The 14,690-nt window shown below is 40.1% G+C and overlaps 1 protein-coding gene across 1 annotated transcript in view; it reads left to right on the top strand.

Annotated features, from left to right (window-relative positions):
* The window catches only part of LOC119723239, a 29,967-nt gene extending 15,728 nt beyond the window's left edge, over positions 1-14,239 (top strand). Inside the window, exons 8-27 of the mRNA XM_038193804.1 lie at positions 1,896-2,024; positions 2,343-2,497; positions 2,770-2,865; positions 3,043-3,349; positions 4,673-4,859; positions 5,244-5,302; positions 5,719-6,309; positions 6,477-6,758; positions 6,925-7,037; positions 7,542-7,758; positions 8,020-8,133; positions 8,827-8,945; positions 9,074-9,220; positions 9,622-9,988; positions 10,369-10,565; positions 10,802-10,954; positions 11,067-11,179; positions 11,587-11,849; positions 12,267-12,333; positions 12,765-14,239. Of these exons, the coding sequence (XP_038049732.1) occupies positions 1,896-2,024; positions 2,343-2,497; positions 2,770-2,865; positions 3,043-3,349; positions 4,673-4,859; positions 5,244-5,302; positions 5,719-6,309; positions 6,477-6,758; positions 6,925-7,037; positions 7,542-7,758; positions 8,020-8,133; positions 8,827-8,945; positions 9,074-9,220; positions 9,622-9,988; positions 10,369-10,565; positions 10,802-10,954; positions 11,067-11,179; positions 11,587-11,849; positions 12,267-12,333; positions 12,765-13,647 (4,559 nt within the window). The 3' untranslated portion in view covers positions 13,648-14,239. The remainder of the gene's footprint in view (positions 1-1,895; positions 2,025-2,342; positions 2,498-2,769; positions 2,866-3,042; positions 3,350-4,672; positions 4,860-5,243; positions 5,303-5,718; positions 6,310-6,476; positions 6,759-6,924; positions 7,038-7,541; positions 7,759-8,019; positions 8,134-8,826; positions 8,946-9,073; positions 9,221-9,621; positions 9,989-10,368; positions 10,566-10,801; positions 10,955-11,066; positions 11,180-11,586; positions 11,850-12,266; positions 12,334-12,764) is intronic.
* Positions 14,240-14,690: the final 451 nt, after the last annotated feature.

Raw genomic sequence — 14,690 nt, 5'->3', positions numbered from 1 at the left:
GTGGGTTTGGTCACTAAAATTCTTCGCCGAAATTTTCCTTAGAGATGATTTCAATATGTAACAAAAGCGTTAGCAACAACAGATAAAGCTGAAATTTTACAGCTCGTTTTGACTTCTGTTCGTGGCATCAATATTCTGTGATGCAGCTTCTCGTAGGAGATCACACCTCCATTGCTACATGATCACCTCAGCTGTTGCGCAAATGCTATTGCCACTTCACTGCTGCTTTGAATGCAGAATGTGCAATCGTAGGAATGGGCAGTAAGGATGTAGGCGTTTCAGTTTGACGAGAGGATTGGATGGGAGGATGCAAGGAGAAATTGAGGAAGCTGGACATCAGCAATGTAAGACCCAGATGATGTCCCTGCAAAGGTTCTTAACAATTGTGCTCTAGTTTTCTGGCTATGGTGCTTGTTGATACCTTGCGGTGAAGCTATTCCTCAGAGTTTTCTTCATCTGCTGAAGGAGTCAAGAGAAGATTTGTGTCAAGCATTACTTCAAGATGACTTCTCGTCTCGTCATCAATACTAGATTTTGCTATCTCTCCTCTTTGTATAGCTTTGTTCACGTCGCTACGAGGTGGTAACATCTGTATTCCGAGGTTATATGCAAGTTTTAAGTAATCATGATCGTGTACCTCAAATGCCTCGATCAATCTAGCTGTCTACATTGTAAATGTTGAATGATGACGACGAGCTGCCATGTCGATGAGTTTTAGCGGACCCTTTGCTTCTTAATAGTAGCTCAAAGTCAACTTTTTTGTATAACAATTTACAAACAACCTTTACAAACAGCATTAGTCAGTTGTATGACTATAACGATGCGAAAAGAGTGCCCAGGCAAATTAGAATGTATTTAAAGCTTACTCTGAACATTTGAATGCCTTTTTTTTTTACTTCGTAAGATACGTAAAATTATCATATAAGCAGCACAATTTCGAGCAAAATTGATTGACACTGCATTAAAAAATGGCTGCTAATTTGACTAATTTGGCCCGGAAAATCTATGTTAAAAACTGCTAACATTAACTTCTGAACTTTTAACCTGTATTAAATATTAACAGCCGAGCCCTTTTGAAACCAACTGCAACATATTCTCCTCATCTGAGGGAAAAAGAAGAGGTATATACAAACTGGTATTATGAATGGTTGTATATAATAAACAGAAACGCAGTTGTGGAATAATATGTTTCACTATTATTTTCGCATGAAAACACGGACGGAGAAATATAGGGGAATCCATCAGATCGATCAAACACTCACGTTTGAAGTACCAGCAAACGTGATACGATTTGGAATGAGATAATATGGGGAAGTGTTGGGGGTTTTCCCATACCCTATGATGAGCGGACGTGATAGTTTCACTACACTGTTAGTTCACTGAAAGTGGCCTTTCACTCCTCCAGCCTCATTGTGTACATACGCCAATTGCCATTTATGGAGGCATTTATTTATCTCGGCCCTTGATAACAAATTGCTGTTTATTTGCCACATCGAGGCTGGGCTTTCATTGTGGAAGTTGTGACTGAGGAATATCTTGTGGTGAATGTGATGCCTCACTTTAGCCGGCTGAAAGAGAACAAATTCGTGTTTGCTAAGACCAGCCACTGACTAACAGGTTATTATCAACACCTTCATTGAGATGCTTTGCTGAATACTGCCCGCACAAAATGCTTGTCATGTTTGTACTCAAAAGTCCAAAAATGCAATCTGAAAGTAGGATTTAAAGATTTCACCATCGGAGATATTCTTCGAAGCTTTGGTTTTATACGTTATTAAAAATGTCTGTATCTGGATCGTTGAGTCTCCTGGGTACATGTATATTTCACTGTGCAATATTGTAGACTAACCTATACCGTGACCTTCATCACATTCCCTCTTTCCCATTTTATGAAGATTGCCAAGTTGACCAGCACAAATGCTCGAACGGTGTGTGCATTCCTCGTTCTCAAGTCTGTGACAACTTTTATGATTGTGGTGATTACGATAACTCAGACGAGAACTCAACTATGTGCTCCTCCGAATGTAAGTATCAATCCGATCCAACAGAAGCGTTTTTACTAGCATTAAAGCCCAGCTCCCAGCTGTATAGATGTCATGTCATTAAATGTCTGAGTCGTTAATATCTCAACTTTCAAGGGCAAAGAATAGCATCATCTACAACCAAGATTGCGTGTGCTAATGTAATATATTGCACAGTTTCAGTACATGGTACGTTGCAGGAAATACAAGACTTATTAATGTTGGAAGGTGACAAGGATAATATTTAAGCAGACGAAGTTATTAACCACTACATCAAATTATGCAGCGTTGAAAATAGACTTCGATTTTGTTTCTCCGCAGCTTACAGTTTCTGCCAGGCTTACAGTAATGTAAGAGAATTGTGCATTGACCAGAGTGGATTCCTGAAAGTTAATGATTCTTTCTTGAAGAACAATACAGCGGTGTACACGTTCACTGCGCCAGCATTCTTGTCCAAGTCAACCTACATTGGCAAGGTGAGTATGCTTCCGATACGTGACATACATTGCAACCTATTAACATCTACGGGACGCAAATATATATATATATATATGTACAGAAACAAAGGTTTTGAACAGAACGTTCTAACTAATAATCCAGAGAACTGTTTTCGACAATGCAAAACGTCATCGATATCCTTTTGCTAGACACATTCTGTGCAGGTGTAATTTTAGCGTGATTTTCTCTTTCAAAAGTGCATAAAGAAAAGTTATAGCTTAACGTTATTCCCAATATTCTCTTGTTTAAGGTGGAGTTGACCGTGCAGGACTTCACTGAGCTGATTTACAAAACGGCATTGGTCAACATTTTATTGACTAACTCTGTACATACTACAGAATTATGGGTACGTTTGAAGGATTCCCGAACTGTGATATGATCCTGTGAGGGAAAAACAACTCTTACTTGTATCAACATTATTCCTATGGATTATCTAAATCTTTATTTATATCTGTTTAAAGAAAACCATAAAAGGTAAAAAATATATTATTTGGACTAGTGATTTTTTTCTTGGACCATGCAGGTAGATGATGGTTATGCAGTCGTTGCAAAAGAACTACGGGTTCCTCTCCTAGTTGACCACGGACAAAACATCAGTGTTACCATTGAGTACATCACGGATACCCAGAGCAGTTCTACAACACCTGTCAGCGTTACCTGTCTTGACTGCATCACCCTGCATTACAGAACATACCTTAGTGGTTGCGAGTGCCTTATAGAATACACTGCGTGGAGAAGGGGCATTCTGTCCGTTAAGCATATTTACAACACCACTTGCGGGGTGCCTGAAACCAATGAAATGTTCCTTTCTATGTACGACAAGTGCTTGGGTGAGTTCAGACATATTTACAATTATGTGTTTGGTGGGTATATTGATGTGCTTAAATACTGACGCAATCTGTGGCGTATTTAGGATCCAATTCGTGGAGGACACTTGCGGACCAATTGCGGACCATTCATATCCTGCATGAGGAGCTAGGGCCTACATGGAGTGAAACAGGCCTCATGTTAGGTTTAATGGAATCTGGATTGGATAATAGAGGGGCAAAAGACCAGTTTTTTGGTGACACAGATACAGAGAGTCCCGTTTTTAGGGCCTCTTAGAATCTACGATATACAACGTAGTTTGAGCTCCAGCTCTATATGTCGGAGTTCCTGATGAGCATTGGAGCTGGAATTACTCAAGCTACATGTACCACATAATTAAGACATAACTATGATAACTAGGGCATGGAAAGGTCAATGACCTCAGGAAGGTTACTAGAGGTCGTTTTTTTTCTCACACTTAGTCAATATTTTCATAATATGAAGACATATGACATATAATTGGGTCATAGGAACGTGGTGCTTTCAAGAACAAAAGGTATTAATATAGTATGTTAAAGCCATTGAGGTCACCGGCGTCAGATATGAAATGCCTCCATATCTGAAATTTGTTTTCATGGCAAGAAAACCTGTTATGCTAAGTTTCATGCTTTTATCACAATGTGCACAATTTTGTCACTTTGCCGTTCTACTAATGGGTTTTTATACAATACGAACAATGAGAAGGTCATCTTTGACTTCCTCAAATTCTGAGTAGGGAAAGCACAAGGGGAGGGGCTCAGGCCTCAAGCGGAGACGGGCGGGGAATACTTAAATATAAGCAACAGGCTGCAAAGTCGGAGGATCAAACATTGGCTGTGCAACTATACGGTTGAACTCTTAACATGCACATTTTATGCGAACCCGTGCGCCAGCCAATCGGGTCCACTTTAAAAACGTTGACATCCTTAAGAAATGTGGACTAAGGTGTTCACTGGTACATTTGGATGTCATGTTTTTGTAACACAACAACGGGTAACCGATAGACCCGATATGGAAGGCGCCCGCTGAATGGTCGGAATTTGGAAGTCAGGAAGCAATTTTTTGTTTTGCATAATTAATCGCCAAATCTGCTCGCATACTCATAGACCCTTGCTGTACTGTGCCAGGGAATATCCCATTGACAACTAGTTGTAGTACAGATGCTTGTCAAAATGACTCAGGGGAAACGCATTGCATAAAAGGGAAATATATACATTCCAAAGCTGTTTGAAACATGATTAAGCACCAATCCCCCCTAAAAAAGTGTAGTTAACCATAGTTAACGTTAGTTATTTTCTCCTGTGTAGGGCAACCGTCATTTACTTATATCAGCCCTGATGTGACGTCATTTGGAGATGACGAGGTCACCTTGTCATGTCTGGCAACTGGTGACATTCCACCACTTGTAGAATGGAAAGACGGGAAGGGGACCACACTACAGTCCAGCTTGAATTCAGTCTATTTGAAGGTTGTAGTTGCTGACTCTCCTCACAGGTAAAACCAGTACAGTATGGAAGGGAAAACAAAACATGCAAAGAAGATAATTATTTAATGAACGAGGTCATGGAGGTTTGTACTTGGCAGAAAGTGTGGCTTACAAAGTAATGTTCTCAAATGAATAAAAACCAATCAAATGAAATATGTAGTCACGCCATTTATAAAATATATGACCGTTCATCGTTTTTGTTCTCGTATGTGTTCAATTTTTATCACAGTGATGGCAGTATTCGAATTATTATTTTTTAACGTCGCAAAATGTCAGATGCCAAATATGTGCTTCTTATTGTTACATTTGTCTCGTCTTGATCCCGGAGGAATAGTCATGCATTTACCGAGGAATTAATTATCTGCCATTATTATACCCTTTTGTTAAATTAGATTTCGGTGTTTGATAGACGACATAGAACCCAGTAGAGAAGTTACAGTGGCCAATTGGGGTAAGAAATGTATAAGAACCTTTTAAGAGCAACACAGGTCAATTAAACGTTTATTAATCAGTTTGAATTTCGCTACTTAAATTTGTCACTACGTTATGTACTCTTCATTCTTATAAAGGACACAGACATTATCCAGAAATCTAATTGAGTAAGTCACATGAAAAATTGTATAACATTTATTAAGATTGACCTTCCATTAAGTTTAAACGTACATTTCTGAAAAAGAAGATTGTTGTATATAAACAATTTTTGGAACAAAAATAAACATAGAGAATGGATGAAAAAGTTCGCACACGTGTTAATTATGAAGCATGTAGGTCACTAACTTCGGGCTTGAACTGTTGCCAAAGCGTCAGAAATTCACACTGGGGTAAAATTTAAATAAGCCTGTTAAATAATGCCTCTTTGTTCTGCAGGTTCTGGTTGCAAGGACGTCTTTATTCATAGAGAACTTAATGAGTATCGGTCTGCGCCTCGGTGTTATTCCTCTCATCTTATCAGTTCGAGCTCTTTGGATTATAACTTCAATTTCAATATGGCCCATCCCGCGATCGCTCACAAGTTGAGCGTAACAGCCAACTCAACCATATTTTTGAAAATTATCCCACTGCTTACGTACGAAGTAAGGATTACGTCGCCTGGAAAAGAGTATCTTCTTTACTATTACAATCAAGAGTATCGCGACGGTTACGGCACAATGCAGAGTTTGAACGACACCGCAATGAAAGTGGATCTGCAAATTGTTCCACCTGTTGCTCTGGAAATCGGGGTATTTAATGTGATCCTGTCAGTCATGTCAAGCCAAGGTGTGGAGGACTTGCTGCAAGGTGTATTGATGACAGCACAACTCTCAGTGATACAGTGCGAGCAAGGAGACGACTGTGAAGCATTCTTCAAAGAGTGGACTGGTCTTGAGACTGAGTTCAAGGAATTGAAATGCGGTAATGGACTGCAGCAGGAGTATCTGTCATATCAGCAATGTCGGGAATCGTCAGCACCCGGACCAGGTAACTTCACTGAACGGATTCTGACATTCATTGAAAATGTCTTGCATTCCTGGCCATATTCCAAGTCTGCCTCGGATTATTTTCTAGTGATTACTCCATTATTCCTGCTCTAAATTTTATAAGACTTTCGTATACTCTCTCTCTTTCTTACTCTTTTCGTATTATAGCTCCCGTCGTTTCATCGTCTGCCCGGTATTTGATTGAGGTTCCTAGTGACTTGCCAAGTGATCAGCCTTTCCCAGTTGAGTGCCCAATTGAGAATGCCGCTAGCTACGATTGGTACCGAATCAACGCTGACGGCCAGCGTGACTTCGTTACCAATGGCTACGCTCTCATCTTTCCTTCCTTTGAAGAGCTCCGGGACCAAGGAGCTTACGTCTGTGTTGGAAGAGGCCGAGGGATGCTCATCGATGTTACCGCCGAGTATCAAGCCATCATTATGAAATCAGGTAAGAACATGGGTTGTTGGTTTTCAGTTCACTTCAAAACTTCATTATGCAATCTAAGGGTCATAACCTTCTAGACAGCTTTTTATCCACAACCTCCAAGTTGGAGACATTTTGCAATAAGAAACTCTTCACGGGAATAAACCATACCTCTGCTTCTCTTTTCAAGGCATCACCACGTTGATGGCCAACATGACGCTTGTGAATGGAACATTTACCGAAGATCTACGCAATGCATCCAGTGCTGCGTTCAAGAACCTCACATATGACATACGCAGCAAGGTATGACCCTTATTATAACAAATTGGAATACTCTACGTACAAAGGGGACGGCTATGTCGGAATCTGAAATTCTCATGAGCGTTTTTTTTTGGCGACAAAACATTTTTGTTCTGATCGGGTCTATTAGAAATCCACTTAGTGTCATACTTCCAATCCGTTCGACCTGAAAACAGCTGCAATATGAATGTCCAGCCTATCGATACATTTCAGGGAATTTCATTTTGACTGATATTAGTTTTGATGTGGCATCGTATTGTACAAAATTTGTATTTTTAGGGTTTGATTTTCGGTAGATGAGGTATGATTTTCGAACCTGAGCTGTTGGGTCCCCTTTCCATTTGGTATTCATAATCACGAAGGGTTTCGCGGCATGATTACCTCGTTCAAAACCAATCGATCAACCAGCCCAAAATTAAACTTCAAACATACTCACTGGATGAGAAGCTAGCGACTGTCTGTTTTGATCTGTTTCATTTTCTTATTTCTGTCATATTTTGTTTGTAGATGCCGTTGGATATGATATACCAGCCTGTGGTGAGCTACGAGGTTCTGCGCTTCTATCCAGGCAGTGTTATCGTTGATTTCAAAGTCATCGTGAACTCTCCAAGCAATGTGTCTGATGCTGATACTGCTGTCTCAATGCAAAGAGCAATGTCTGAATATGCCTCCACTAACCCAGGACTAGGTCTGGATCCCTACAGCGTTACAGTGGTTTCACTATGTAAGTTTATGACAAATATATCTGTATTGAAGCATCGCTTTTGTGAACCATGCTTGTCAACCTAGCATGATGATTTGTGAAGAATAGCTCTATTAAATTATGTGTAAATTAAATGCAGACCTCTTTTTGTTTACATTGTACGAACTCCTTCCTAATAGCTTTAAGACGATCAGCTGTGACATTGATGAAAAGTGGTGTTTAAAAATTTAGTAAAGTTAATGTACATGTTTTAGATATAACTGTTGAATGTCCTATCCACAGCTTCCTGTCCACGTGAAGTTCTTGAATTACAAGGCAAGAATGTGATCTTCCCGCAAACTAGAATTGGACTTGGGGTTGAACAATTGGGAGAATGCGTCGCTGGTGGAAAGCACGGTAGATACAACAGCTTATATATATTTTTAAATTGATTAGCAACTTAATTTCATCAAAATAGTTATTTCATTCGCATCCTCTTTTAATATTGGCTTGAATAGATCGGCTTGTAGTACATTTTTGCGCATATTTAGTTCATTAGTCGAAGAAATGACGAAATACTCATGGTCACCCTTACAAAAGTGTCCCATGGCGAAGCCATGTGATCCCCATGGGACGCCATGGGAAACCCATGGGAATCAAAAGGATAGACATATGGTGGTCTCTTAAAACACCATGCCGATCTCTTGAAACACCGTTCTGTCGCATGGGAACACCATGAGCAGCTACTGTAACCCCATGGCACCACCATGTGGTCTCATTGTGGTCTCTTTGAATACCATGGTGGTCTCTTAAAACACCATGGCGATCTCTTAAAACACCATGGTGTCGCATGGGAACACCATGGACAGCTACGGAAACGTGGTGTCCCATGGGAACACCATGAGCAGCTACTGTATATGGCACAACGTGTTGTCTAATGGTGGTCTCAAATACCATGGTGGTCTTTTAAAACACCTTGCAGATAAACTTAATGTTCAGGTTTAACGATTGGAGGAAACTCTCCAGCCATGTGGTTACCAAGGGAAATAAATCATGGCGGCAGGGGTCCGATATTCGTTGCTAAAGTTGACCTTTTAATTTATTCCTAAGGTCGCGTTCTCATCTCTCGAGATTGTTCGGGGGATTTCACTCTGGGTGCTCAGTGGCTTCAACCCGTGCTGGGAAATTGCAGCGTTGATGTCAATGGTCAGCTGGACATATTAAAAAAAGTAAGATCAATTGATGCAGAATCGGGGTTATTTGTAATGAAAAAGGTGCAACATTCCACTGTGTGCTCCTGCTCACATAACCACAGCCCCGTGGTGTTACTTTCTTTTATTTCTCCCTGGTTCTGCAGATAACGGTAACAAGTGAGAACGTGGTGGAGGTGTCAGAGTCTCTGGAATCCCTGACCAATGATGCCTCAACAATCAACGGTGAAGCTGTGGCATTGGTGGCTGACGTCCTGGATAATATTCTGACAATCCGGGATCCTTCCCCAGAAGTAAGACCTTGTAAAATATGATGACATACCGATAGCTTACAACAACCAGGTTGATTTTATCTTCATAATTGAAAGAGGACAGAGGAATAGTAACTTGGTGTTCAAAATCACTCCAAAATGGATTCTTAAATAACCATTTACTGATACTAATACCGAGTTTATCAATGATAACGTTCCATAATGATGCTAAATAAAACTGGTTTGAGTAATTTTTGTGTACAGGAGTTTAAAAAACAAATCTCTTCTGTTATTCATTACATGAAAGAATATTAAGCGTAGGATAGACTTGCCATAAATACACAGTGGCAACACTGCCCAGAAGAGGATCCCTTATGTTAATGTCCCATAATATATTTATTTCAATTTAGTATCGATACTCATTTGTATTTCCTGATACATAGATAACATCAAGTGTTGTGAGTGTGGTCAACAACCTCCTACAGGTCGATGACGAGGCTTTCAACAATGTACCAGACGGAGACTCCACATCCCGCATTGTACAAGCCCTCGACAGTCAAATCTCGTACGTTCTCGAAGATGAAGCCAACTTTACCGCGGTTACACCTAGTCTTGCTGTCGAGGCGCTAAATATCCCTCCGAGTTCCCTGCATGAAGGTGTGGGATTCGTTGTCAAAGCGGGAGAGTCTACGGATGGCGTGCTGAAGAACGATAGTGTCAGTGTCTATTACCCCGTCTCTGATTTCCCTGCAGAGACAGTGGAATCGTCCATCCATCTTCCCGATGAGATATTACTCAAACATCCAACAGGTGGGCATGGGGTAATCGTGTAAGATAAAACCCCCCTTTTGTTGCTTTAACATTTTTCTTGATTTTCGGCGTACGGTGAACAAAAAAACCCCCAAGTTGTCCAAAACAACCGGGGGACGGATTCCGCCTCCCTAAGATCTCGGCCATGGAGTGACGAAAATTTTGAAGCTCTGTACATGCATAGAGCAACTCATCATAAACATGCCCAAGAAATGTCATGACTATAGGTCAAAGGGTTTTGGATTATGGCTAATTAATTATTTAAATGTACGAATGGTAATTTGGCTCTGTGTACACGACGTATATGGGACAATTCGAAGAAAACAAATTCAAGGTTATCGCGGAAAACTAATTACATCCATGTATTTTACGCTCAACAGCTGCTAGTCCGGTACCCATTAGTTTTACCGTGTATCAAACCAGCAAGTTATTTCGCTCGAAGCGGATTGCTGAAGCTGAGTCCACTGGTTCCCGTCTGTTTGTGGATAGTGCAATCATTTCTGCTACGGTGGATGGTGTCCATGTCGAGAACCTACCAGATGACAACCCAGTGGTTGTTACCTTCAATCAAAATCCAGTAAGATGTCAAATTATTGATGGAAAGATATTTATTAGTTGCGAAGCATAGTGGATATTACCACGAATCAGTCATAGGGTTTGAAGATCATTGAGCATATAACATCACATTCAGAGTAAAATGTTACAACAAATAACAGAAATGCTGTGTTAACGTTACTTGTTTTGCAATACTGTGGAACTATTAGATGCACAATATTGTTGAATGTTTATAGTCCTTACATTATCAATTCGCAGGTGATTGAAGGGGCGGTGGAGTGCGTTTTCTGGGATAACGAACTCCAAGATGGCGTTGGGGATTGGTCACCAGAGGGCTGCAGACTAGTGACCTCAATCAGCGAGAGGACTGAGTGTCACTGTGATCATGCAACCAGCTTTGCAGTACTCGTGGTTAGATATTCAACTCGTTATAGAGAGCTAGGTTTTTATTCAATCTCAAAATACTGGTTAAAAAGACGAAACACTAAAAGCTCGTTTTAAAACGGACTTTGATCTTTTTCAGGACATTCACGGCCAAAAGTACTCGAGCCTAGCTCTGGATATCATCAGTAAGATTGGATGTGCTGTGTCAATTGCTTCCCTTGTTTTCACCATCATCATATACCTCTCCATCAAGTAAGAATTAGGCTTCATCGTATTTATAAATTAAAGTACATATTATGTTTCATTTTAATGATAGGCAGATAATTTTATATAATTTTTTTTGTGGTAATGAAACCAGTTCCTAAAAACGCACCAATTCCTCAAAAACACAACTGGCCAGCCTGAAAAAAACCTGCATGTAAAGAGGAGACAATGAGAAGAAATTGCAGTTTTACAGGTGGGAGGAAAACCCCAGAAGAATATTCTGAGGAAAATCCACGGGTCAAAATTAAGGTTTAAACATTGCGCCAAAAAAAGAAGACATATTGACTTGATATGGTTGATCTTTGAGGTACGGTACCGTATACAATAGTGTCGGAAATGAGCGTTGTACCATCATGCAACCTATATCCAATCCACTCTTTCCATTTTCCCGGTAGGTCCTTGCGAGAGAAGACACCAAGTCGCATCTTAGTTTGCTTCTCTTTCTCTCTGCTCTGTCTCTATCTGGTCTTCCTGATTGGTATTGAGCAGACATCGTCTCGTATAGGGTGCATCATCGTTGCAGTATTGATGCACTATTTCACTCTTAGCTCCATGGCATGGATGGGAGTCGAGGCAACCAACCTCTATCTGAAACTCGTTAAAGTCTTCAACTCTAACGTGGAACACTTCATGGTCAAAGCCTCTATCGCTGCCTGGGGTGAGTGCGACATATCCAGAGATGCAAATTTTCAGGTTTTAACCTGAATTTAATTTTTTTTTTTTTTTTTAAATATGTGACAAATTAAAAGTGCTGGATTTGGTCTGACACACCCAGAAAGCACATGTTTGAAAGGGGGTAAGAGTATAGTTTCATATTTTTTAGTATTGTTTCAGGCTTTGTATTGATTTATTGGGGGAATCTCATGATATCGACATTATTAGAAAGTTGAAATATCTTAAACTGACGCGAACGACTTTGTCTTTATTCATAACGGATAAAGGCAACTTAGAGGATGTGATTTTAATAAGGTTTATCCAACATCTCATTTCAAAATCAGTTTCTTGTAAACATTTGACAGTTAGGCTACTGTTTTTGTCATCATGCTCAATGAAATATTATAATTATCATTTTCAGGATTGCCAATGATTGTTGTTGGTGTAATACTAGCAGTGGATTACACGGTGTACGAAAACGAAAGCAGGTAAGAAATACGTGGTCACTGGCAACACTTGGTAAGCGATCCAAATTGACTATCGCCCCATGAACATAGACATTGGGAGATTGACACAACCCGACGTACGATTGTAATACACAGTTTGCAGAGATTCGGTTAGGTTCCTGAGGTCTTTGGGATCAAATACTACTCCAGTGAACATCTTCAGAAAAAGTTATATCTACTAGTTAGCTTCCCTCGGCATTTGATTTGGGGATAACAATTATAAATGCGTTTCTTTTTTGTACAATCCACCACGCTGTACGCTTGTACGCTGATATCCTCCTAGATTTATTGTTCAACATGGACTAATTGATTTAGCATAGCTATTTAAAATGAATTATTTTCAGTACCTCATTCTGAAAGCATGCAAAACTTACGCATTCTTATATTTTATTACACATGATGTAAATTTGCAGTTGTTTCTTGAAGCCCGGCGCAGCCTTCTACTACGGTCAGCTGCTCATGATCGGTCTGGTCTTCCTCTATAATGCCTTCATCTTTGTCCTGATCGCCCGTCGCTTGACCTGCAAGGCTACAGTGATCCAAAGCTCCAACACGAAAGGCAAGCGAAGTCAGATGGCCAAGCGGCTGCAGAACATGGCTGCCATCTCAGTGCTTCTCGGTCTCACCTGGGCCTTCGGTCTCCTCTCAGTCATCGAGTCTTCCAACTTTGCCTTCCAAGTCCTTTTCTGTGTCTTTAACTCCCTGCAAGGTCTGTTCATCTTCCTGTTGTTCGTCGTCCGACAGAATAACGTGCAAGACAAGTTCCTCGGATGCTTCCACAACAAACCGGTGACAAGTGGAACCCTCTCATCATCCGTACCAAAGCCCAAGCCCAAGTCACAGTCGCGATTGAATGATGTTGGTAATGGGGGTAATGGGATGGAGGGGAATGTCTATGGTAATCGGGCTTTAGATCAAATGAACGTCGGTTTGATTGCAGGGGAAGAAGAAAGTGTCTCTGATAACCAGATTACAGATCAAACGAAGACAGGTGAGAATGAAATGAAAGATGGGAACGTTTTCGAAAACGAGGCCATTAAGATGGATGATGTTGGAGAGGAAGATGAAAACGTCTCCGGTAACGAGGGTACTGATCAACTGAAGATGGATGACATGGTAGAGTGTGAAGGAAGTGTGTATGATAACGAGGCTATTGATCAGCTGAAGATGGATGAGATGGTAGAGAGTGAAGATAGTGTGTATGATAACGAGGCTATTGATCACCTTAAGATGGATGAGGTTGAAGTGAAAGGAGAGAATCATGATGATAACCAGGCTATGACGACCAGACTGTAAATAAACAAACAATGAATAAGAATACGGGAAAAAGAAAATGTGTACGATTTCTATCTAAAGATCACATATAGGCAGGTCGTTGATATACTTTACGAAAACAAAATCACCGTAATCTTTACAAATAGTACATGTATCGATGTTGATAACTGATTACTGTAACCAATAAATGACTCTATCTCAAAAGATGTCTTCAATGTAGTCCATGACATAATAAAAATCGTGGAACAGATACACTTTTAAGTATCTGATTGCCTTGAGATGGAACACGTCAACAACGGGCTAAGAGCCCGAGGCAGGCAAAGTCTTCAACGATTTAAAAATCTTTTCCGATATATTTTTTACTTTGTTCTTTGTCTTTTCTTGTATTGTAATTTCTTTCATTTATCTTCATGTTCATTTTTTAGCCATATAGTCGTGTATTTTTCAATATATCACAGTTTTGTTAATTTTGAATTTTACTTTATTTTATTTTCATTTCAAATTTTGATTCGTCTATTTGCATGTAATTTGCATATGTTGTAGCTAATTTCCTGTTATTAAATATCCCGTGTTTGTTATAATGCATTTACAATTATTATTTATATCAGGCTTCCAGCGGTAAAAGTAAATCAGCGTATTGTATGCTTTGTGCCTGGATGACTGCAATAATAAAGTACCCGGTTGACTGCAATAATTTTATTACAGTCATCCGGGCATTTTCGCTGGTTCCCGCACGATCAAGAGCACGGAAAGCATAGAGCTATATTAAATTACTATGATGGAAAGTCACAGTTGTTAACCACTCAACAGAGCGTATCGCGCGCGCGTACCGCGCAGAAGGCCAGGCAGGCCTATACGCACACTGATGCAAACAGTTACAGTGACAGCTTCAATTGGTTTGACGAAAAAGATGAAACGAGGACAGTATCTTGAATTGTATTCTTGCGGATCAAGTCAGCCTGATATAAATAATAACAATTATATTGGATGGCCCTTTTTCGGTGGATACAAGAATATGTTGCTCTCGCTGTGACAATATTGCACTCGTCTTCGACTCGTGCAGT

This window comes from Patiria miniata, unplaced genomic scaffold (assembly GCF_015706575.1).
Source record: "Patiria miniata isolate m_02_andy unplaced genomic scaffold, ASM1570657v1 HiC_scaffold_16, whole genome shotgun sequence".
In the NCBI taxonomy this organism is placed as follows: domain Eukaryota; kingdom Metazoa; phylum Echinodermata; class Asteroidea; order Valvatida; family Asterinidae; genus Patiria; species Patiria miniata.
Note: the sequence above shows the minus strand (reverse complement) of the source record. Positions and strands in the feature narration are given on the sequence as shown.